The sequence below is a fragment of the Acomys russatus genome, chromosome 11 (genome assembly GCF_903995435.1).
Source record: "Acomys russatus chromosome 11, mAcoRus1.1, whole genome shotgun sequence".
Classification (NCBI taxonomy): Eukaryota; Metazoa; Chordata; class Mammalia; order Rodentia; family Muridae; genus Acomys; species Acomys russatus.
In genome coordinates this window covers 32566162-32591917 of record NC_067147.1, presented here as the reverse complement: position 1 = coordinate 32591917, position 25756 = coordinate 32566162, and the positions used below count along the sequence as shown (strand labels likewise).

The 25756-nt window shown below is 41.5% G+C and overlaps 1 protein-coding gene across 1 annotated transcript in view; it reads left to right on the top strand.

Moving 5' to 3' along the window:
• Tbc1d5 (TBC1 domain family member 5) overlaps nt 1–25756 on the top strand; it is a 414735-nt gene that overhangs the window by 368340 nt on the left and 20639 nt on the right. The window contains exon 19 of the mRNA XM_051153048.1: nt 3743–3906. Within this exon, the coding sequence (XP_051009005.1) occupies nt 3743–3906 (164 nt within the window). The remainder of the gene's footprint in view (nt 1–3742; nt 3907–25756) is intronic.

The following is a 25756-nucleotide window of genomic DNA, read 5'->3' as shown; positions in this document are numbered from 1 at the left end:
GGCTTATACCTGGGTAAAGCAGTCTGGACTTTCTGGGCAAACATCCACATTAGACTTGTTGGAAATAAACCTTACTACTATAAACGTGTTGAGAGAACTACAGGAAACCATTGTAAGGACCAAATGAGTGAACACAGGGTTTCAGCACAGAGAAAGAACATCAATAAGTAAAAGATTTTTGAAGAATCAAGATATTTAGGAGTTGAAAAATATGACTAGAATGAAAATTTTACTTCTAAAATTCAATATTAGATTTGTGCTGACAGATACAGACCCAGAAGTTGAATATGTATCATTTGAAAGTATCCACTTGGAGGACAACAAGACAAAAGTAAAGATAAATAAACAAAATTCAAAACCCTACAGGGCACCATTAATAGTAACAATATACAAACAGTGGTGAACCAGAAAAAAAGCAAAGCAAAGCAAATGAAAGGCAGAGTATTTGGTGAAATGGCAGAAATAGTCCATAATTTTATGAAAAATAGTCATATATACATTAAAATAGGTCCATTAACTCCAAGTAGCTTAAACTCCGAGTTTCACAGCTAGACACATCATAGTCAGCTATGAATAGGGGTGAGATACATATAGTGCAGGTGAAAGAGCTCTTGCCTAGACTGCACAAAATTCTAGGTGTGATCTCAGCACCAAAGAAATCTGGCATGGTGTCATACCATCACTTAGAAGATAGAGGTAGGAAGCTCAAAAGTTCGGTGTCATCCTCAGCTATAAACTAAACTCAAGGCTAGCCTGGGCCAAATGAGGTCCTGTCTTACAAAGAAGGAAAATGAATTAAACTTAAAATTTTAGCTGGAAGAAAATTCCTATGACCTGTAGGTAGTGGTTTCATAGGTCTGAGCATAAATACAAAAAGAAAAATAGATGAGATTTTAAACAATTAAATAACTTGAGTTTCAAATGACAACATATAGAAGGTGAAAACAATGCACAGAAGCAAAAAAGGTTTTCAACTCATGAACGTGGTGAAGGACTTGTGCCCAGACTGTGGAAAGAGCTCAACAATGTAAAAGCATAAACTTCAGTTTTGAAAGAATGTAAGTAATTTGAAAAATAGTTCTCCAGAGAAGATATGCCTTAAAGAGATGCTCCAGTCAGAATCAGACGCTGTTAGTAACCAGTAAGAGAGCCAATAAAAACCAGCTGCGAGCCATGCAGCGGTGAGTTCAAGGCCAGCCTGTTCCAGAACAACCAGCCAGGGATACCCAGAGACCTTGTTTTGAAAAAACAAAAAACAAACAAACAAAACACAGCTACAATGCTATAGAGGTATAAAACAGTATAGCTAGTTTAAGGATAGATTCTGTGAACAGGTATGGTGGTGTAAGTACCAGCACTTACTTTTATTTACTGGGTCATTGCTAACTGATAGCGCCAATGAGAAATGAATTTTGATCATGCACAAGTTGGAAGGGTCACAACAAGACTGAGGCTGACAAGTTTATTGCTAGCAATCAGGCGTTTATACCCTTATCAGAAACAGAATATAATGGAGACTGCCAGGATTAATATAGTGATAGTTGTTGGGATACAATGATGTTTGCAACACACACAATAGTAGTATCTAAGACTAGTGTCTTGTCAAACTTCTAGATGCTTCATTGACTTCTAGGGAATATAAAGGCATAAGGCAGCCTAAATGCTTCCCTGCCTGAGGGAGCACCTCTGTTTCTCGGGAACTGAAAGGCATACAGTGTCCTAGAAGCCACACCCTCTAACCTGAAGAGCCTCTGGAAACATGCTAGGCCCAGCCAACTCCATGATTCCCCACATGGTGTGTATGCTTGGAATCCTAGCTCTCTGGGTCATAAGTTTGGGGCTAGACTGGAGTACATAGTGAACTTAAGGACAGCCTGGGCCAAATAGAGAAATCTTGACTCAGGAGAAGAGGGAAGGAAAAGGGAAGGAGCCCACAACAGTACTTGACTTGTAGGTAACTACCTGAAAGAAATAGTACAGGTCCATAGAAGCATCTACACGTATTCACATCATTATGCTTAAAAGCCAAGAAATAGATATTAACTGTTCATGAGCTGATTGATGTTAAACCCAACGTAGTCTAAATATCACTTGGCAATTTAAAAAATTAAGTCCCAACACATGCTACAACATAAACCAGCCTTGAAAACGTAATGGTCACAGAAGGCCACAAACTGGGTAATTTCCAAGGACTATGGTGGGATTTGGAAAAACAGCTAATAGCATGAGATTTCAGTTTTAGATTGCATAATTGTTATTAAATTATCGATGATACTTAAAAAACAATGAATTGCACACTTTATACTGGCAAATGTTATGATATATGAATATATGTCATTAAAGTTTTTTCTTAGAAGATAGCTTTCTCATTTAGTCTAATATACTAAGAATGTTTCTGCATGTTATTGGTATGATTTTAAAAAGAAAATTAATAAATGGCTCCCTGGATCTTTTTCCATCCAGACAGATCCTAGTCTCTGAGTCATTGCCATAAACAGATGATAATGCAGTGAACTTAAGGCCCAAAGCCCTGCAGGTGGGTAGGAGACATGGAATCAGAGGGAAGGCCAAGGTAAGGTAGGGTGGAATGTTCCTGTGATGGTCCTAAAGTCAGCACAAGATGCTTTTCGGGCCATAAGAATCTGTTCTCCCTGCCTTTTTCTAGCTTAGAGGACCTTGTACTAAACTGGAAATCACAGTATCACTCATTACAGACTCAGTTGTTGAGGTGGAATTGGAAACAAAAACGGTTCATGGGGAAACAGTTATGCAAAAGGACAGGGATTGCGTGGGAGGGGCGCTGTTGAGGACGGGGATTGCGTGGGAGGGGCGCTGTCAAGGACGGGGATTGCGTGGGAGGGGCGCTTTCGAGGACAGGGATTGCGTGGGAGGGGCGCTGTCGAGGACGGGGACTGCGTGGGAGGGGTGCTGTCGTAGCATCGTGCATACCTACGGAATTACAGGCTTCCTGTGAGAGGACATCTGGGTGGAAATGGGAAGTCCCTGCTGTAAGGCACTACCCCAGGTCACTCCTCTTGGCTTGCCATTCACCCCTTGCCTCCAGGTTCTAGACTCTGGGGAGGTGAATCGCATGTGTGTCTGTCCCTAGTGCCTGATAGAAAGGAGGCTGCAGAGGCAGACAGCGGTTGTAAGGTCAGAGATAGAAGACTCAGGTAGATAACTACAATTAGTAGCTTCTGTATCTAGTGACCCAAGAGAGAAGACTGCACACGGAGCGTCTATTAGTTATGCATGTATGCTAAGCATCCCTGATGTCATTCCTCTTCTCAGGGCACAGGCCTGTGAAAGTCAGTGTAAGACAGCACCCTAGCCCATCTCAAGATTCTACGGCATGCTTGGGGTTGTCCTGTATCTCTCCTTTTCCTGAGGAAAAGAAAGAAGCTCTTTGAAAACTTTTGCTGAAAGCTTTAAAGATTGAATCGTATTCATGCATAGTATAGTAGCCTCTGCTTCCACAGTGGAGGAGCTGTCCAACCACTGACCCTTCATCTCTGGAAATTAGGCTCTGTTTCTCTTTTTGTTTTTTAAAACATGCATGAACTATGCAGCATACATTACATATGGAAAACTAGACTAGTACTTCATTGTTTAAAAAAATAACGTCTTTATGTTAGCATTGTGAAAAGGTCACTTCATAGCTAACCACCATTTATTAACACTAGTATACTCTGTGCCTTAGTGACAGTCTATGTTTAATTATTGCTACTTAATTTTCTTACAGGGCAAAGCTCTAAAACCATCAGTTCATCTCCAAGCATCGAGAGCTTGCCTGGGGGGAGAGAATCCACCGGCTCTCCACCCTCATCCGCTACTAAAAAGGATTCCTTCTTCAGCAGCATTGCACGTTCCCGCTCGCACAGCAAAACCATGGGCAGAAAAGAGTCTGTAAGTGTTTAAGCACAGCTTGTTTGTAATGTTTCATTTTGCCCTAGAGGCGTACATGTCCAGTTTTATAAAGTTCATTAAGTGTTTATAGACTAGAACAAACTATTTCTTCAAAAGTATGTTAGTGTTATCATTATAATTTAGGAATATTTTAAGACTGTGATCTCTGTTACCTAGGAAAAGGAAAAATATCTATTCAAAATAAGTGGAATGTCTTCCAAATCCTTCCAAGACGTAGCCCAACATTGGTTGTTAGAGGCTCTGGTGTTCAGGTGACAGACCCTGAGCCAGAGTTAGAAGTACAAAAGGCTTCCCGGTAAATAGCACCTACAAAAGATAAGGAAGAGCTACAGCTAGACAGAAAGGGGCCATCTTCCCTCACCAGTCTCCATCAGTTCTCTGTACAGTTCCCTGTCCGACTGTCTTCCTAAATTCTAATGGATTACACTTTATTGGTGAGAGGATATATCAGTTGAAAATCATAATAATCTTTTCATTTTAAAGTAGTGCCTGAAAATAAAATAATTTATTTTTTTGTTTTTAAAACTGTATGAACTATATTTCTATTATGGTGAAGTTTTTGTTGTTGTTGTTGTTGTTTGTTTAGCTTTAAAGATGTATTTATTTTTATTTTATGAGTTTGAATTTTTGCTTGCATTGTATGTGTGATCACTGTGTATGTTCCTGGTGCCCTCGGATGCATACCAGGTCCCCTGGAACTAGAGTTACAACTAGTCTTAAGCCACTGTGTAGGTACTGGGAACAGAACCAAGTCTCCTGCAAGAGGAACAGGCAGTGCTCTTAACCACTGAGCCAACTTCTAACCTCTCTAGTGGGGTGCTTTCATGGATTCTGTATAGATGCTTTGTATATTGACATATTCAAAGTATATGAGCTACTTTAGTCTTCATCTAAATTTTTGTTATCTGCTGCTTTTGAAATTATAATTACATCATTTCTCCTTTCCCTTTCCTCCCTCCAAGTCCTCCCATATAAGAGATTGTTGTTAATTAGAAAAAGGCTAAATAAGCAGAAGACAGACATAACCACAGAGGAACCATCATGGCAACCAGTATAAGTGTGGCAAATCTGCTATAAATGCTGTTTTGAAAAGTGCTTTTAAAATTGGTACATACGTTTCATATCCTGGCCATGTATCACATTTATCATTTAAAGCTGCACTCCATAGGTTATCCTTTTTATGTTATAGTGCATGGTATTTAATACTTATGATTGGCACTTTAAAGAAGTAACAAAAAGTTGGACAGATGTTTATAAAAGACATAATTTTAGGGATGTTGACGTTCATAGATACTATTCCTAAAAGAAAAATAACAACAAAAGACATCACTGTGCTTCTTTGCTAAAATGGGAAAGCAGTAAAATGTTTTTAAAGTTTGATCCTTCATTATTAGTCATACCTATTGTGGGGCCAGGTGTGGTGATACCTGCATCCCAGCACCTGGACACAGAGCAATAAGTTCCAGGCTTGTGACCTGTGTCAAAAATGAAAAAATTACCATGTTTTTGAGCATTGTTATTTATTTTGAAGAGAGTTTTCTTTCTTCTTTCCCTAAAGTACCTAGAAGAGGAAGTTCACCTCATTAAATTTAGATTTTAATTAAGTTCTGATTTTTTTTATTGGTCTTGAAGACAAAACAATGAAATGTTAATACCTTTAATTTTTTGCCAGTATTTAGTTCTTCTAGAAATCTTTTTGTAGATTATTTGTTTGACTGTTAAATGAGTTTGGTTTTGGGTTTGTTTTTTGTTTTGTTTTAGCAATATTTTCACTTTTTTCTAAGATTTTTTTGATATGCTTAAAGGATAGAGAAAATAATAAAGGGAAAATCTAAAACTGATGTATCAGCCAATAGCAAATTTTAAATTCCTAATGAATTGCAAAGTATTTTGTCATGCTTTGTGATAATTATATGCCATTCTCCAAAGATCTAAATGTATCCATGATTCAGAATCCTCTGTAAACCATGTGAAATCAAAATGTCTGCAGTACACAGAATGAATATCTACCTTGAGAACATGGGGCAACTTTCAGGGTTCTTATCCTATGCATTTTGGTAATTTGACCATGATCACTTTGATAGAATTTAATTTTATAGCATTTGTTAATTTGTTAATAGTCATAATCATGTCACAGTGACAATGGCACCAGATAAGTGAAGACAGATTTACAAGAAGACTCTTTTTTTTTGTTGTTGATCACTTTACATTTTGCTTGTCGCCCCTCCCTTCTCACCTCCTGGCACCACCCTCACTCCCTCATACCCCTTCCCTCCCTCCCCTAGTCCTCAGAAAGGGGAGCCCTCCTCCCCTAACAGCTGACCTCTGCCTATCAAGCCTCATCTGGACTGCCTGTATCTTCTTCCTCTGTGGCCTGGCAAGGCTGCCCCGCCAGAGGGAAGTGATCAATGTGTGGGGACCAGAGTCCATGTCGGAAGTAGTCCCTCCTCCCCATATTATGGGACCCACAAGGAGACTGTGCTGCCTATCGACTACATCTGAGTAGAGGGTCTAGGTCCTCACCATGCATGGTTCTTGGTTGATGCATCAGTCTCTGCAGCACACCCCTTCTCCAACTGGATTTGTTGGCTCCATTGGTCTCCTCATGGTGCTCCTGACCCCTTCAGGTCCCTCTATTCCCCAACTCTTCTATAAGACTCCCTGTGCTCCACCCCAAAGTTTGGCTGTGAGTCTCAGCATCTGCTTGGATCCCCTGCTGAGTGGAGTCTTTCAGAGGACCTTTATGCTAGGCTCCCATGGTCCTGTTCCTTCTCTTCAATAGCTTCTGGTGTCATCTATTCCATTTGCCCTTCTGAATGAGAATTAAGCGTTCTCTCTAGAGTCCTCCTGCTTATTTAGTGTCTTTAGGTCTGTGTACTGTAGTGTGGTTATCCTGTATTATGTGACTAATATTTGCTTATACTTTCTGGGTCTGGGTTACCTCACTCAGGATGATCTTTTCTAGTTCCATCCATTTGCCTGCAAATTTCAAATTTCCTTGTCTTTAATAGCTGAGTAGTATTCCATTGTGTAAATGTACCGCAGGTTCTTTATCCATTCTTCAGTTGAAGGACATCTAGGTTGTTTCCAGGTTCTGTCTATTACAAATAAAGCTGCTATGAACATAGTTGAGCAAACATCCTTGTTGTATGGTGGAGCATCTTTTAGGTATATGCCCAGGAGTAGTATAGCTGGGTCTTGATGTAGAACTATTACCAATTTTCTGGGGAAGTGCCAGATTGAAAGCTACATGATTATCTCCGTAGATATGGAAAAAGCATTTGACAAAATCCAACACTCATTCACGTTAAAAGGACTTGGAGAGATTGGGGACACAAGGCACATATCTAAACATAGTAAAGACAATTTACAGCAAGCCTATAGCCAATATCAAACTAAGTGGAAAGAAACATAAATAAATTCCACTGAAATCAGAGACATGACAAGACTGTCCACTCTCTCAATATCTCTTAAATATAGTACTTGAATTCCTAGCTAGAGCAATAAGACAACTAAAGGAGACCAAGGAGATACAAATGGGAAAGGAAGAAGCCAAAGTATCACTAAAAGCAGATGATAGTATACATAAGTGACCCCAAAAATTCTACCAAGGAACTCTTACTGCTAATAAACACTTTCAGCAAAGTGGCTGGATACAAAATCAATTTTAAAAAATCAATACCCCTCCTTTATACAAAAGACAAACTGTTTGCGAAAGAAATTAGGGAACCAACACTCTTCACAATAGCCATGGTGTAACTAACCAAGCAAGTGAAAGACCTGTATGAAAAAAAGTTCAAGTCTCTAAAGAAGGAAATAAAAGAAGACTCTTAATTTCCTCTGGAAGTATAACCAACCACTTTGAACACTGTCTAATCTATTTCAAAGCATATTCTAGAATTGGAATTATGAACATTTTATCTGTATAAGGAAGGTAATAAAACTGTCCTGTTGTGGATATTTGTAGTAAGGCAGAGTATTACGTAAATAAAAATATCTCATCAATACAAGAGCTTAGATGCTTAAATGCTATATTAGCAACCAAGACTCTCCCTCACAAGGAGATTTTCATTCTCTTGTTGGCCAGAATTAAGTTCTCTGCTCACTCCTTAACACTGTTAAGATGGAAGTTTAACATAAAGTACTATAACTGTGATCAGACTGTAATGGGGCAGTGCCAGTGACTTGCAGGGAAGTTGATTTCCAGAATGGCTTATCTTGTCCTTTGCTGAAGCATTTACATTTGAAAGAAGTTTTATTGTAATCAGTCAGGTTTTAGGGGTCCATTTTCAGGCTGTGAGATAATTTGACAGTGGCTTTCCTATTTCCTAGTTTATTGACATAAATAGACACAAATTAATTTAGAAGCCAACCTGGTTTTTAGCTTTTTAAAACTCTTACTAGGAGTTTTTAATCTAATGTCAAGTTAATTTAGATATTTGTAGCATGACATTCAATTAGTTGTTTGAACTTTGTTCATAATCTCTCTGCCAGGGAGCCAGCCAAGGTTGAGAGAACAGACTTAGAGTCTTAGGCATGAATTCATCTCCATCTCTGATCTCACCTCATCCATGTAATTCCACACAGAGACATGGGATGAAGGAAGAAGCATCAACAAGCTGTCTCCACAATGCAGAGCAGACTATCTTGATTTTGCTTTTCTAAGTGAGATTTAACATCTCCTTTTTAACTTCTTTTTTTTAAATTTTATTAATTTATTCAGATGAAACTCAATTGTTATCCTATCACTTGCCTCCTCCTATTCCTTCTTAATGCCTCAAGAACATTATTTAGCACACACACATAAGTATGAACACAGACTCACAGGAAATGGATGCCACCCTTAGGGACAAGTAAGATGATCATCCCCCTCCTGCTAGGCCTTCTTCCTCCATCATCTGTCTTCATCTCCACCGTCTCTGTAAGATACAAAGATGCCAGATTGTCCCCACAATGAACCCTGCCTGGGAGGCATAGACAGTAGTTTGGGGAAAGCTCAAATCAAACAATTTGATGTATTTGCACTGCCTATGGGCTTGAATCATGCTAGATTAAATGTGTCATTCATAGCATTTGCTTCCTTCCAATGGCCTTTCTGAAAACCATATTTATGTGTTCTTTCAAGGCTACACTGCCCTGGGCGGGGGGGATAGCTTGTTCCCTAAAATGCAGATATAGAAGGAAATGAGAACTCTGAATTACTCTGTACAGAGGAAAGTCAGCCAAGGCCAAAAGTCATACTGTAAAGGTTGTGCTGTCTCCTGTTTTCCCTTTGTATCTAACTGTGATTAAAAACCTGTCCCCACCAGCTCATCTTTTTTTATGCTTAACTTTTCCAGGAGATTACAGTAATCTATAGGGCTTCCACTCAGAAAGAATGAAAGCTCTGCTCTCATCAAAGGAACTCCAGGCTTATTAAACAGAATAGCAGGTCTGGAAATAACCTTAGTAGCTGAATTCCTATACCCAGAAATTTGGTCCAAAGCCCGAGTGAGGTTGCTTACTAAGATCTCTCTTCCATTTAGATGTTCCACTAAGACATTCCCCTTCTTCTTGGTGTTCTGCCCCATCGTGCCCATGTAGAAAGTCATGCACTCTGAAGTGTAACAGAAGCATGGCAGAAAGGGCAGGCAGCAGCCCATGCTCTGCTCGATAAGCCACAAGCCTAGCATATCCTGGGAGCTGCACTGGCCTGAAGGGAGAACCTTTCCCTCCGAACAAAGGAAATACTCCACACACATTAGATCAGAAGGGGTGGCATTTTTTAATTAAAAGCATATTTTAAATTATTGAATGTGCTGAACTAATCAAGAGGAAACTGTATTTGGGGAGACTATTGAAGACGTTTCTGTATTTTGGTAGTGGTGGTTTTAAAAGCAAAGCAAAAAGGATAGTACCAGAAAAACATGTTACGATAGTATTAACATGAAGGCCAGGGGAGCAGAAACAGAGTTCAGTAGACCATAATAATAATGTTAACCATATAGATTACAGAGCTCACCATTCTTGTTTCAGTGCATCTACTTATAAGCAGGTCTGTCATTACAAAAAACATCTCATTACATTTGTTATAGTTGTAGCTCATTAGACTGGTGGATTGGCTTACACAAACAACTCTTAGTGTAAGGTGTTTGTAAAATACAGTTGGTCATGGACATTTTAAATATCTGTAAAAGCAAAAATAAGTACTAAGACCTTTCTAGGCCCTGGCACTACAGTTTAGCTAGAGGAGTTTAAACTTCTTAACATATGGATCACCCAAAGATAGTAAGATTAAATTCCCCAAACATCTTTTTCTTAACTAGAATGGCTATTTCCCTTGGAAATAATTATCAACTCTTGTTCAGTGTTTAGGCTCTATCTGTAGCCTTATTGTCTTCCTTCTGTCCCTTCCCCCATACCTAAACCCAGGATTAGATTCTTATTCTTGCCCTTCACATTGTTTAACCATGTGTTCACCTTTAATAAGTTTTTCTAGTCTACTTTTAAAATTCTGATATTTCTTATTTTTCCTTTCTGAATGAATTCATCCAAATAGCCTGATCTCATTAAACAAACCACATTCAGCTTCACCTGTCCTTGCACAGAACGCCTTTCAGACCAGCAGCTGGGGTTACTCTGGGCTACCACTCTGACCCATTCATTAATCATCATTACTTTTGCTTCTCAGTGAGAACACGGCTTTTAATATTTACCTAAAGCCTTCCTTATTTCCCTTAGCAAGTAAATGACTTGTGCCTTGAATCATTAACATGCATGTGTATACATGTACACCCAGAAAGTCTAAAGTGTAAAGGAGGCCTCATACAGAGGGAAGTGCCCCAGTCAACTCGGAGTAAGTAAACATTGAGAGATGCTAACAAAATGCCTACCTTCATGTTTATCAGTTGGGTCTAGGCAATCTTTTGGGTTTGAAGCGTATTTGTATAGTCTTGTGTATAGATCTTATTCAAGTATCATGACATAAAAATGCATATTCTATAAAATATTAAGATGTTTTAATTAATTGAAGAAAATATAAATGAAATCAACATGTACCTGATATTAATATTAATGTTTATGCAAAGCTTAACTTCAACTATAGACATCAATCAAATTTTAATAGCGTCTAACATTGAAGTTGTTAACATCTTATTTCCTATAGCCCAGGCTCTCCTCAAACTAGAGGTCTTTCTATCCCAGCCTCCTGAATGTTGGGATCACAACATGCCACATGCGGGTGTTAACACTCTTGCTGAAGGTCTGAATTAGATGCAAGCCTGAAGGTATTACCCTATTGTGTCGGTTACTTTTCTGTTGCTGTGATAAAACACCATGACCAAGGCAATTCACAGAAGGAAGGGTTTCTTTGTGCATATGGCTCCAGATGGAGTAGAGTCTGTCATTATTGTGTCAGGAAGACATGGCAGCCGTGGCAGCACGAAGCTGGTAGCTCACATCTTGAGCCTCAAACACAAAGCATAAAGAACAAACTGCTACAGGTCAGGTGCGGCCTTAAGCTCTCAAAGCCCACCCATGATGCCAGATCCCCACAAACAGCACTACCAACTGGAGATTGAGTGTTCAATACTCACCACACCTAAGCTCCTCTGAAAAGGAGATTAGGCCAGCACACCAGCTTTTTCTCTCAAGAGAATGAGCACACCTAATACTTTTGCCTAGAATCCAGATCATCAGTTCAAGTTATAACTACTGCTATAGAAGCTCCCCAGTGTCTTCAAAGACAAACACTTTCTATGTGCTCTGCCTAGGATAGGCCCTACCTGGGATCAAAGCAAGGTAACCATAGCAGGTAAAGATACCATATCCAGAAGACACAGACTGTGTCTTCCTGGGCATCCTCCTAAGATACTGTTGCATCACACAGAATGTCCAGTTAAGTTTAAAGTAATCATTGAGTTGGTTTGTTGTTTGTGTAAGTATCAGGCAATATGTGAAATATGCTTTTTAAAATGTACTCTATCTGAAATTCAACTTTAATTGTTCTGTTTCTTATGGTTAATGGTTTGGCTTGGGCTTTATTTTGTTTTGTCAGCTTGTCACAATTTCATAAGAGGAGCCCTCAATTGAGAAAATGCTCCAACCAAATTGGCCTATAGGCAAGCGTATTGGGCACTTTCTTGATTAATGATTGATGTAGGAGGGCCCAGCTCACTGTGGGCCGCGCCGCCCATGGTTTGGAAGTCCTGAACATTAAGAAAGTAGGCTGAGTAAGCCATGGGGAACAAGCCTGGAGGCAGCACTCCTCCATGGCTTCTGCTTCAGCTCCTGCCTGACTTCCCTCAGTGAGACTGATGCCTGGAAGTGTGAGATGAAATAAACCCTGCCCTCCCTAAGGTACTTTCAGTTATGGCGGTTATCACAACCACAAAAAACCCTAAGACAGTGTTCTTATTCATAAATACCGTGACTTCATATAAAGACAAAAACATCTTCAGAACTACACAGGAGTTTATGTACCATTGACCTAGCCCACTAACAGATCCCACAGCTGTCTCTCCCCTCAGTTGTGGATTGGATCAGATTCATCTGGAGAGACGGTGTAAATGAAGGGTCTCTTGGGAAGACAGGCACTAAAAATTTCATCCAGTCTTGCTCAGTTCTGTCCAGTGTCTATAATAAAGACTTCTTACAAATAGTTAATTTTGCACAAAAATATGTTTAGTTATAAAGTATATGCAGATCTTCTGATAAACCATTATCTTCAGAGGAGTTGGTTCTGAAGTGGCTAATCCATTTCTCCATACTACAGGTGTGAAGAACCATGCATCAGGAGACCTCAGGGCTCGTGGGAAAATGGGACCGGGGAACAGTATTAGTGATTTTAACTGATGGCAAAGTAGATGTAGCTGATAATAGTTGTGAGTTACTGTGAAGTGGTGGGCAGAGTTGTATAGGTGTCACCCATATCACACAGTGAACTGGGTAGCTGGCAGGCACCCGTAGTATGTGCAGGGAGTGTGTTGTGCATTTCCTGTTTCAGCTGCATGCAGTTTTATTACCAGGCATTTCTTGAGAATAACATAGTAGATGAGGAAATGTGAAATTCAACGTATCTCAGTTGTTCCTTAATAAATAATTCTCATTGGAACCAATTTACAATTTCAAAACAAGCACTATGGTACAAGTAACTATATTGTGTTGCATTTGCCTTCTGAATTTAGCATGTTAGAAGAGAAAATATAGGAGGATATGCTTTTAGAGTTCATCCATCCAGTTCATCCAAAGTATCCCAGTTTGACTCATACACAGGTGCTGATTCTGCTTTAAATGTTGTGTTCGTGTTTTCACTTGGAAGCTCTCATAGGCTGTGGTTTCTCTGACTATTCTTTATATCACGTGTTGTATCTGGTGCTCAGGAAACGACTAGGAATAAATTCATGTTCTTAAAGGTTTTTGCGTGACGTCAGTGTAGTCAGTGTAACAGGAATCAGTCTGGCATCTTCCAGGGCCAATAGCAATTTTTCAAAGATAATAGAAATTGGCTGGTGACACTGAGAGATGGGATTCCTGTAAATCAGTGTGGTGGGCATATAGATAACTCAGAGCATTTTCACTCTCATTTTTTCAAAATTTTCATAACTAGTAGTGTTTATATTAACAAGAGAAATGTCACTGTGATAGTTCTAGCGCTTGGCGCCCTTTGCCATTTGTAGCTCACTGTGATTCTTATTCCATTCTTTGTCCTCACCCTGCACTCAGTGCGGGTACAGACTTCCTTTTGCCCTTATGGGGGATCATTTAGCTTAGAGAATGGTAATACAAGTGTCTTATTTCATCCTGACATGGCCAGTTATCTTTAACATAATGAAACAAAACAGCAGCAACTGAAGCAACCTTGGCCAAGGTCTTTCTGTCTGGGTCAGCCATTGTGTAAGTGCCTGCTTTTAGTGCCAGAAAAGATCTCACCGATGATCTTGCCCAGCCAGTAGCACTATGAAAAACTCAAATGAAAGCCCCTGGTACAGGTTGGGTGATTTCATCTGTTGGTCTGATCACGTGCAAGTAGCAAATAGAAAGCCTTCGTTACTAGAGCATCATCTGTGCTCACTGGCTTGGTGGAAGAGGGAGCTTACTGGAGTTAGTGGGATTGTTCAGGTAGCCTAATTATAGAAATACACCATGACAACCCAGAAGTCTAGAAGATGAGGTCATATCTCTAACAGTGCCATTTAAATTCTTATCCACAGGCCTTTCTAGAAGAGAGCACTTTCCCAGGCACAGTGTTTAAAGGGCAGGCCATCCCAGGACAGCACCTCCACACCTCCTGAACGCCAGGCCAAGAACTTACTGAGATGCACACAGCGCACACCGTCTATATAAAGAGAAATTATAGGGCTCTTACAGATAGGAAAGCCAGTGGCCGTGCAACAGAGGCTTTATTCTTATGCTTCATTTACGTGACGTTTGTCATGAAGATTTTAATCCTTTTCCAGTCTGTGTCAGGGTTGTAAATGTGTTCAATGTGTTTTAGAATTCATAGCACATGATTGTATTTCCTAGCACTTACTCTTGTCTTTTCTGTTTATTCTCTTTAACTTTTCATAAGCAACTTCTAGAAAGGCAACAACATTAAAATAGCTCACAAAGTAGGAATGGTAATGACCATAAAAAACATTTTTCTAAAGATTAAAAAGTTTTAATAGGGCTGGGAAGGTGGCTCGGTGGGTAAAGTGCTTGTTGTGCACACACGGGGACCAGAGCTTGGGTCCCCAGCACCCATGTAAAAGCCAAGCGTGGAATCCCCACTACTGCTGGACAGAAACAGGAGGATGCTTGAGCCTCACACCCCACACAGTATGGCCAAAACAACATGGGAAGACTCCTGGCTTCTATAAGAAATAATTTCAGAAAACCATGGATAGATCCAAATAGGAATTATGGACATGTACCAGCCCCTTTAATTTAAGCCAAACAATTCTAAGTACTTGTGTTTATGAATACAATGAGAACTAATGTTCCAAAAATTGTTTCTGAGTAGAATAATGGAGGCACTCTGCACAGAGTTGGCCCAGGAGTGCTGGGAAGCTGTCGTGAAAGTGTGTCGCCTTTCTCTTTCTCCCTGCCTCCTACTTCATACCGAGAAAAGGCCTTTTAAATTGTTGCCAATGTGCATCTGGCAGAGAAGCCATCCCTTAAAACTACCTTAGAGCAGGGAGATAGTAAAATATTACGGCCTTTACAGAAGGATTGAAAAGTATATTTAGAAGTAAATAAAGGGCATGAAACTGGTCCTCCCAATGCTGTTCAGCCGTGGTCCATTGTCCAGCTCACAGCGTTCCCTGGGATTTCGGCAGAAATATAGGTTCCCAGGTCTAGCCCAGCACTACAAAAATAAACTACACTTTGACAAGACCCAGGTAATATTTCGTTCATATTAAAAGTTGAAAAGAGGGACCTAGAGAATTGGGCAGTGGTTTAAAGCACTTGTTGCTTTTACAGAGGACCCAGGTTCAGTTCCCAGGACCCACATAACTGCTGCTGCATCTGGGTGACATTGGTGCTGGGATCTAAAGTTGGGCACGGATGCTTGAACAGGAGCACTGCACCATCTGAGCCACCTCCCACCCAACTTCCCTAGCATTTTATTTTCATAATAATCTTATTTTTTACAAATATGACCCCATTTCCTTGTAGAAAATCCAGGGGGGGGGGGGGAAGACACTTATAATCCCACAATGTATTACAAAGTCAAGACTACTAAAAAAAAAACTTGTATATTACAGTCTATTTTCCCAATTAGTCATCTATCACATGTCTGTGAATTGTCCTCCAACAAGAACATTGTAAATAACACATAGGATTCATGTGTGTATATGTGCTGTCCTTAGGTGTTGGGCTAAAATCCCCAGTTTTTATATGCACCCATGGTTCTTTGAGATCATTTCCTAGGATTACACTGATACTATAAAACAACAAAAAATTAACACATATAGTGGTTATTATGTCAAGCTGTGTCCAAAGTATTTTTTCTGGGAAAATGTTATGTAATCAGCCCCCTAAAATTATAGGACATACAAATTATTATTACCATCTTACAGTCAGGCTCAAAGAGTTGCTAACTGGTCACAAAGATGGTATGTGGCAGCCTCTTGTGTACTAATGCTGGGCTATAGCATTCAGATGGCAGCTTGTTCTCCAGTGCGGCTGCTGAACCCTTAGCTTAGCGCAGTGTAAAATACAGACACTGTGCTCCCTTTCTGTTCTTCCTGATGCTGCCTTCCAGGACTATTGCCATATGCTTCTGGCTTGGGTTTCCTTCACACTGACGTGTGCTCACATGTGCGTGCATGCGTGCGTGAGTGCGTGCGTGCGTGCGTGTGTGTGTTTTACCCTGTGTACACCACAGCTTCCTCAGAGCATCTGCAGCCTTCCTCCTTCTCATCAAGGCTTTCCGTTTCCTGTGCTCCCCACTTCTTGTTCACCCATCTGTTCAAGACTGGGCGCCTTTCCTGTCTTCTAGCTGCTATTCTTGGCTGGTTCCTGCTGCCACTGTCAGTTTGGCTCCCTTGTCTGCTTGTCTTGTGATCTAAGGACACTCTTAGAAGCTGAGCAGAACCCATCCCAGAGCCCTTCCTGTCCTACATTGCTGCAGGACCGACAGACACTGTTGTCCATGAATGATCCTCAAGCATGGTCTCCATTAAGGACAGTGTGTGCAGCAGACCGCCTGTCAGACCCCAGCTTCTAGCACACTGCTGGAAGGAAGAATGGAAGAGAAGGCTTTCTGCCCGCCTGCAGCTCCTGCTCCTCCCAGTGCTCTGACTTCATTACTGCTCCCTCTTTAGCTCACCTGCCACGCTCCAGCACATGCAAACAAACGCACACGCGCACACACACACACACACACACACACCTTGTTGACTGGGTCCCTGCTTCCTGAAACATGCTTTTCCATCATTTCTTCTGAGTCCTTCTTCGGTATCCTCAGAATTATGTCATCTAGGAAACATGCTTTCATTCCTGTATTGGAAATTGTTTCCTCTTTCAGGGTCTGTGAACAGCCCTCCCACATCCTCTGCAGAGCCTCCTGCTCCCTTCATGGCTGTAAGAACACACAGACCATGTCTTCCTCTAAACTCACAGAGGCCAGGGGCCCACATTTCATCTATTACTGTGTTTGCCACAAGGCTTAACACAATGCACATGAGTGTATTTATTAAACAAGTTGATAAATAGGTGAGCAGATAGTAAACTGCAAAACCTTATACTGCTATTTAAAAGCAACCAAGTTGCATAATATCTGAACAATTTAATGACCCTGTAGAAAGGCCTTTTTTCTTTTAAATATGGTCTCACCTGTAGCCCAGGCTAATCTTGAACTCCCAGCAGACTTCCTGCTTCAGCCTTCCAAGTACTAGAATTTGAAATGCACCATAATGCTAAACCATTTCTAAATGTCTCAGAAAGGAAATAATTTAGTTAGCAACTAGAAGTTAAGACTCTCCTTTACAGTTGGTAAATCTCGTTAAAAGAAACATATTTACTGGGAAGGCCATAGAACATGAGTGAGTATGTATACACGGAAGAAATAGGATAGTAGGCCAAGTGACTTCCTTCCTTAGCTACATGAACTTGACCATACACTCCCAGAGAATATGGCTGACAAGTAAATGACAGGATCTGTCACACAGGTTTGTTGTGAAGATTAAATAGATTCATTCATGCAAATCTCATTGTCAGGTATATTAATGTCACTCTCCTAGGTGCTTGCTCTTTTCCTTTTCTAGTAAAGTGGCCGCCACCTTCTAATTCCTACACACAGGGCTTCCAAATGCAGCTGGGTGCTGCTCAGTGGCCCGCGGGTGGCCCAGCCTTGGGTATCTATTTCTTGCCCTGTATATGAATTTGCTCTTCAAACTTAGGACAATGCTGGGGTCTTTTGTCCTTATTGGTCTTTTACCACATGAGTTTTGAAAACAGAAACTAGTATTTTCTGACAGTGAATCACAGAACTCAGTACTTTAAGCCTATTTCATTGTTTTAATTTGTGTTGTTGTTGTTAACTGTAAGAATTAATTTATTGAGTACATATTTCGTGCCGGTAATCTGCATGTATATTCATTTCCTTGTTCCACCGTTTCTGACAGATAGAGGTATAAAGAAGAATTTAAAGAATTCATCCAAAGCTATTCAGCTAGTAACTGGGGCAAAAAGGATTTTAAACCAAGCAATGTCTGCTCCAGAATTCCATGATGACCCCAACATACTCCTTCCTATAATAGAAAGTAGAACACACAAGCAAGAGTAAACACGATAAGCATTTCACAGAGCATGATAGTGATTAGGCAAGCATTGCTTTGTTCTTGCAGAAGGCCAGGGTAATGAAAGCACGTGACTGAAGCTGTCATTGCGGGTAGTATTGTTAGCTGGAAGTAGTGCACAGCACAAGACTCTAAGGCAGAGATTAAAGTAGGTTCTGACAATTTTGGAATTGTAATTATATAATATGATGAATAAATGGCAAACCACCCTTTGCTTCCATGTGATCCAGTTCTATTTATAAGCTCTGAGTGATAGCTGAAGGCTTTAAGACTGTTCTTCAGATTCAGCAGCCTCTATAGGGACAGTGAACTGCATTTCAAGCTGCCAAGTAGAAGAGTTCTTGGCCCTTTGTACCTGCTTCAACCAGAGCAATCCCCTTTAATCTCAATAAGCTTTCCCTTAAAAAACAGTTTTGAATGAATGAATAAGCCCTTATCCATGGTGTTTGTGTTGACACATTCTGTCTGTGTTGAGATTCAGTTGAGTTCTAGGCTTGCAACAAAGCCATGAAGGAAAATGAAAACTTGGAAGTTTGTGGTTTCTTCTCAATTTAGCAGCCAACTACTCGGGCAGCCCCTCACAGGTGCCCATGGTCTCTATCCGATGGTGATAGCATCCAGCATGCCAGAGCAGCAGAGCATGGAGGAAGAGGACCTCTGATCTGCAGACACTTCTCCAGCTGGCCAGTGCCTCAAGCCACAAGGCCACACCTCTCTCCTCTAAAATGTGTCTTCTGAAGGTCTTCCCTCCCAGCTTTCCAAAAGTCAGCCACTGAGTAGAGTATAAGATTGTCTATCTGGGCCTAAAGCTCCCAGGGACTTTAGTGTTTTAACAGACATGGTTGCTGATCTCAAGTAAAGTTCTACCTGGAGTAAACAGGTGATTTTAAGCCAGGAAGCTTTTCTTTTCTGGTGTTCTTTGTATACTCTGGGCTGTCATCATTCAGACCACAACCAGACCCTAGCTTTGGTCCAGGGTTAGATTCTGGTTAGGATTGTATCTCTAAGTAAAAGATGACTCAGTGAGGGAAACAAGAGGCTGGAGCCAAGATTCCCTGAGCAATTGTTTCTTATTTCATTATAAGACTTGTGCACTCTACCACATGGCTGGTCCACTTGCATGTCCCAGCACAGTTGCTAAGTGCCTTGGGAGCAGAGTGTGAGTTTACATCCTCCAGGACTGTTTCCACCAGAGACGGAGAGGGAGATAGCAAACGGCCGTATGGCTGGCCAATGACAAGACAGGGATAGAACTTAAGTTTCTCAGTGCTATATGTAAGTTTCTCTCTTACAGTATTCTCCCACATTCAGCCATCTCTCTTGCTGTATAAGGAACAGCATCATAGGGTTTCCTTTTTCTTTTCAGTCTGTGGCTTAAGAACTAAGACAGGGCTCATTAGTCTGTGCTTTGTTCCATATAGTATTAACTGAGTCTTTTGCTTGCCTGGCTACAGCTGGCATGGACTAAAAGGTACCAGAAAAATATTTTAACATGTCTAGAGTTGCGGGACTCTGCTGGAAATAGTTGAAGTCTGACTTCTCTGGATAGCCATGTCACACTGTCTATGAAGACAGACTTCCTTTCTTTTTTTAATATTTTATTAATTTATTCATATTACATCTCAATTGTTAGCCCATCTCTTGTATCCTCCCATTCCTCCCTCCCTCCCGCTTTCCCCCTACTCCCCTCCCCAATGTCTGTGACTGAGGAGGACCTCCTCCCCCTATAAATGATCATAGGGTATCAAGTCTCTTCTTGGTAGCCTGCTATTTTTCCTCTGAGTGCCACCAGGCCTCCTCATCAAGGGGATTTGGTCAAAAACGGTGCACAGGAGTTCATGTGAAAGTCAGTCCCCACTTTCCATTCAGCTGTGGAGAATGTCCTGTTCATCGGCAAGATCTGGGTAGGGGTTCGAAGTTTACTGCACGTATTGTCTTTGGCTGGTGCCATAGTTTGAGAAGGACCCCTGGGCCCAGATCTGCCCATCATAATGTTCTTCTTGTAAGTTTCTAGGACCCTCTGGATCCTTCTATTTCCCCCTATCTCCCATGCTTCTCTCACCTAAAAAGTCCCAATAGGATGTCCTCCCCTTTCTCCCACTTTCCTGGTAAGCGAAGACTTTCATGGGACATGCCCCTTGGGCTAATGTCTAGATATAAGTGAGTATATACCATTTGACTCTTTCTGCATCTGGGTAAACTCACTCATTATGATCATTTCTAGTTCAATTCATTTGTCCACAAATTTCGGGAATTCCTTGTTTTTAATAGCTGAGTAGTATTCCATAGTGTAAATGTACCACAGTTTCTGTATCCATTCTTCTACTGGGGACATTTAGGCTGTTTCCATGATCTGGCTGTTATGAATAAGCCGCTATGAACATGGTGGAGCATATCAGACTGCGTTTCTTAGCAGGGTTCTCACTCCACCTGATCTGGTAACCCCAGATTTTTAAGGGGTGTCAAATAGTCCTAGAAGTCATCCCCTCACACATAGAATAATTAAGTACTTTTCTCTCCTTCTTGAGATAGGGCCCCATATTACTGACTGTAAATGAGGCAGTGTACCACTGATGTAGATTAAGTGTCCTAAGCACCCTTAGCCTTAGCAAATCAGACACATTCCCCCTCAGATCCCCTCCCCACTGCCCATAAATAAAGCTGATGACTTGCAGGGTGTGGTGGTGTGTGCTCCTGCATGCTCATGCCCATGTTCCTGCTTGGGCTCATGCTCTCTTGCTCGCCATTCCTCCACCATGACCATCTGAGATTCCATTTATTCCGGGGGAAACGCTGCTGATGCCTGGTGGTCAGGCAGCAATGGTGGAAATGGCTTTGCAGCCACTAGGGCCTGTACAGCCACTAACAATAGCTTGGTGCTGGCTCCTGGTGAAGCACTGCTGGGCTTGCATCTCATCCTGCCTGCCAGGAAGTTTCGGACATTTTCTGCTTCCACTGCTGTGCTTGGCACAGCAGCTCAAACAAGGAGCTGTAACACTTGTGGAGCTCCTGAGTCTCCATTGCCTTTTGAGACTTGCAGTGTCATTCTAAAAAAGCTAACTGTAACACCCAGTGTGGAAACTCATTTCCCACCTCCCCAAGATAGGCTGGGAACCTGACTTAATGCCCAGGCCATGAGCCTCACCCCTGAGCAAGAAACAGGACCTTGAGACCTCTGATCCCAGATCTGTCTGTTCTGGTCCAGAGACAAGCAGCACCTGGACTGACCCGCTGGACATGGGGCCCAGGCCCTCCACCACCGGATGCAGAACTACATAGAGTCTCACTGTTTCCTCTTACGCCTTTCTTTCTTCATGATTCTCTCCTGGATGTTGTAGGCTGAACCTCTCACTGTACAACCCACAGTGATCTTCCTGTAGGGAAAGCAGACTTTTCCGGCCTTCTTAAACCTTCTCCAAATTGACATAGTTTGACTTTTCTGTATTCTCCAAATTAAGGCTAGTGAGTCCAGTAGAGATGCAAGAGATGGAGAGGGATCTTGCAAGCTAATGAGGACACAAGAGAAGGAGTATGAGATGCCGTCTCACAGACTGGCTGCAGCTGTCGTGGACCTCTAATTCCCATAGATAGCTACTGAACCTGTGGAAGGGATAGAGAAAGGGAGAAATATAAGAGGTCTGAAAGAGCCTTCTATACATGGATACCCAGTTAGAGTTGGACAGGTAGCTCTACTTACCCCCATTAGCATCCTTTGGTTGAGCTTCTGGTGATGTTTTTCCTTATTGAGGGCAGAAGGAGCTGTTGAACTTGATAGGATACATAAGGAACATGGGAAGTGCTTGTGTAATCCTGCAGTAGACATTCCACAGTTCACTTTTTGAACACTGCTGTCTGGCTTGTGTCAAACATTTCAATGCATACTGTTAAGACCTCTTGAGGTTGCAGTTCAAGTCAGTGCTTTTTAGTGCTGTATGCATGTGTCTTCAAACTGCAGTACACCTACAGGGGACCTTTTCAACTATTACTTTCCACCCAACTAGTCAAATTATAATTACTCTTTATAAAAGAAAAGAAATGCCTCAGGAGGTATCTCTTCCTTTTTTGTTAAAGGCACAGAGGACTTTTATATGAGAAAAATAATCTAAGGCTGGAAAATCTATTTTATCACTTGTATCAGCCCTGGCATCATTCTTTCTTTCCTACTCTAGCTTTCCTGGCTAAAATATCCCGAATTATAAGGCATATTATTCTCTTTATCTGAGGAAGATCTCCTAGAATATCACATAATTCTCTAGAAAACTATTTACGTGTTTAATTTTTCCTTAAAAGGAAGACTTTATCTTCATGCTCTAGTTAGATTAATTTTGGAATTTAATGGCTCGACCCAGAGTATTTTTTCTAGAAACAAATGAACAAAATACCCCAGCTTCATTTCATGAGGGAAATATAAGAATAGCTACTTACAAGTTTCTTGGAAAGCTTACATTTTAAGAGATTATCATTGTCTAGACAAGGATGAGATTTCTGTGACAAACATGCTCTTTGGTTTCTCAAGGTGTGTGCGGAAGCATAGGCCAATGAAACCTAGTCTCCCTTTTTTATTGCTCAGTATTTTTAAAGGCTTAGTTGGCCAATACAAAATAAACTCCATATTTTTGTTGTAGGCTTTCTGTTTCATCTTGTTTTGGCATTTATGACTTGCTGGGGGTTTTTTGTTTGTTCCTTTTGATTTTTGCTTTGGTGTTTATTTGAAAGAGAAAGAGAGAGCATAAAACTGGTAACTAGGGAAGTGTAGAGAGACCAGGAGAAGCTGGGGGATGGGAAACCATGATCAAATATGTTGTAGGAAATAAAAAGCATGTTTACATACTTTTAATGCAAAATTGTATGTTTACAGATATTTGGAGCTACAATTAGTTAGAAATAATCCAGATTTGGCTTGTCTTTACCTTTTCTTGATTCTTTGTAAGTTTCACCTCATGCACTCCAGTCCCACTCATCTCTCTATCCTTTCGCATCTGCCCTCTGCCCTCACAACCTCCACCCAAAATAAAATAAAAACAAAACAAAATGAAGAATAGAAAACATGTCATTGAGGAAGCTGTAGTGTGTCACAGAGTGTCACACAGTACACCCTTTTGACCACAGATCTTTACTTGCAAATGTTCCTGCAATGAACCATTGATCTGTTTCCAGGACTCCTCTCAGATATCCTGCTGTTGCCTTGTGTAACAGAGGTCCTGCAACCGTGGATCTGCAGGGCCATCCCTTTCACCACTCCAGCAGTTCATAAAGGAGGTAGATTTTGTGTGCCAGCTCAAAGCCCTGAATCCGCACCTGCACCACCAGGGGGAGCTCTCCCGTACTGTTCCAGCCAGCCCACCCCAATGCTACAGCAGGCAAGGGACAGAGTCAGCTCTTTCACCTTCATATCTTCGAGGCCAGCTCAACTATGCCCATGTCACAGAGCCAGCTCTACTGTGCTGCCCCCTTGAGGTGCAGGGCCTGCTTTCCTGAGTACTGCTGCTGCGGCGACAATGACAACGATGAAGCAGAGGCAGCTCTCCAGCTCTCACGACCCCAATTCCAGCTCTCATGACTGCTGCAGATAGCAAGAGGCAAGGGGGCAGAGGACATCACCTCTGTGCCCACGCTACCTCATGGCAGAGCCAGCTCTCCCTCACTTACACCCTCTGGACCAGCCCACCCATTCCCCTGCCACCAGGGCCTGGTCCACTGTGCTGCCCATGTAAGGTACAGGGCCTACTCTCCCAAGTGCTGCAGCAGGTGAGAGGTGGGGCCAGCTCTTCAGAGTGCAGTGGCCATTGAAGGGCAGGGACAGCTCTGCACAAACCTTGGACATCTACTTGGTCCCAGGCAGCAACCCAGACCAGGGATGTCCACACAGTGTTTAATGATAATATGAGCCACAGCCATCAAGACAGACCCTTGCCCCTACATGGCTATAGACTCAGACATGAGGTTAGCACAGGCTGAGACCTCACTTAAAACAGCCTGTTCCACTCCACTGCCATGTGTCCAGTTCCATCTCTCTTTATAATGCTCAAACTGTTCCCCTTTTCTTTCTCTCCCATCTGCCCACCACATACTTGCACTTAATAGTGGTTCCAGATGACCTCTAGGTATTTTCCAGCCTCCCACCCCCCACCCCCCACGGTAGGTGCATGGCAACAGGAGCAACTCTGGATGTCCTCAGCTAGCCTGTGCCTTGCAATTTTTTTTTTTTTTGTCCTTCATTTATTTATTTATTCACTTTATATTCCAATCACAGCTCCCTCCTCCTCCCAGTCCCCCCTCATAAACCCGTTTCCCCTATTCTTTCCTCTCCTCCTCAAAGAAGGGGGAGGTCCCCTTTGAGTACCAACCACTGTGGTACATTAAGTCGTTGCAGGACTAGACACGTTCTCTCCCTCCTATGATAGACAAGGCAGCCCAGATAGGGCAATGGGATCCAGAGTCAGAGAGGCCCCCCTCCAGTTGCTGAGGGACCCACATAAACATCAAGATGTGCATCATCTGATGTCGGCATGTAGAAGACTACAAATAGATCCGTATTTATCACCCTGCACAAAACTCAAGTCAAAGTGGATCAAAGACCTCAGCTTAAACCAGATACACTAAAGCTAATAGAAGAGAAAATAGGGAAGGGCCTTGAAATCAGGGATGCAGGAGACAACTTCCTGAATGGAATACCAACAGCTCAGGCACTAAGGTCAATAAATGGTGCTTGATGAAACTTAAAAGCTTCTGTAAGGCAAAGGACACTGTCAATAGGACAAAACCCCATCCAAAAGACTGGGAAAAGATCTTCACCAACCTTATATCTGACAAAGGGCTAATATCCAAAATATATAAAGAACTCAAATTAGACACCAACAAACCAAATAATCTAATTAAAAATGGGGTACAGAGCTAAACAGACAAGTCTCAACAGAGGAATCTCTAATGGCTGAGAAACACCTGAAGAAATGCTCAAGGTCCTCAGTCGTCAGGGAAATGAAATCAAAATGACTCTGAGATTCCATCTTACACCTTTCAGAATGGCTAAGATAAAAAACACAAGTGGCAGCACATGCTGGCAAAGATGTGGGGAGAGAGGAATACTCCTCCATTACTAGTGGGAGTGCAAACTTGTACAACCACTTTGGAAATCAATCTGGTAGTTTCTCTGAAAATTGGGAATAATTCTACCTCAAGACCCAGCTAGCTATACCACTCCTGGGCATGTAACCAAAAGATGCTCCACCATACAACAAGGACACTTGCTCAACTATAGTCATAGCAGCTTTGTTTGTAATAGCCAGAACCTGGAAACAACCTAAATGTCCCTCAACCAGGGAATGGATAAAGAAACCATGGTGCATTTACACAATGGACTACAGCTCAGCTATTACAAAACAAAGGCATCATGGAATTTGCAGGCAAATGGATTGGAGCTAGAAAATATCCTAAGTGAGATTTATTTTAAATCTCTATTTTATTCTTTCTGTTGACGGTGATAATAGTGGGCTTGTTTTTATTTTTATTTATTTATTTTTATCGTTTTGTTTATAAATGGAGGCCAGATGTGGTGCCACATGCCT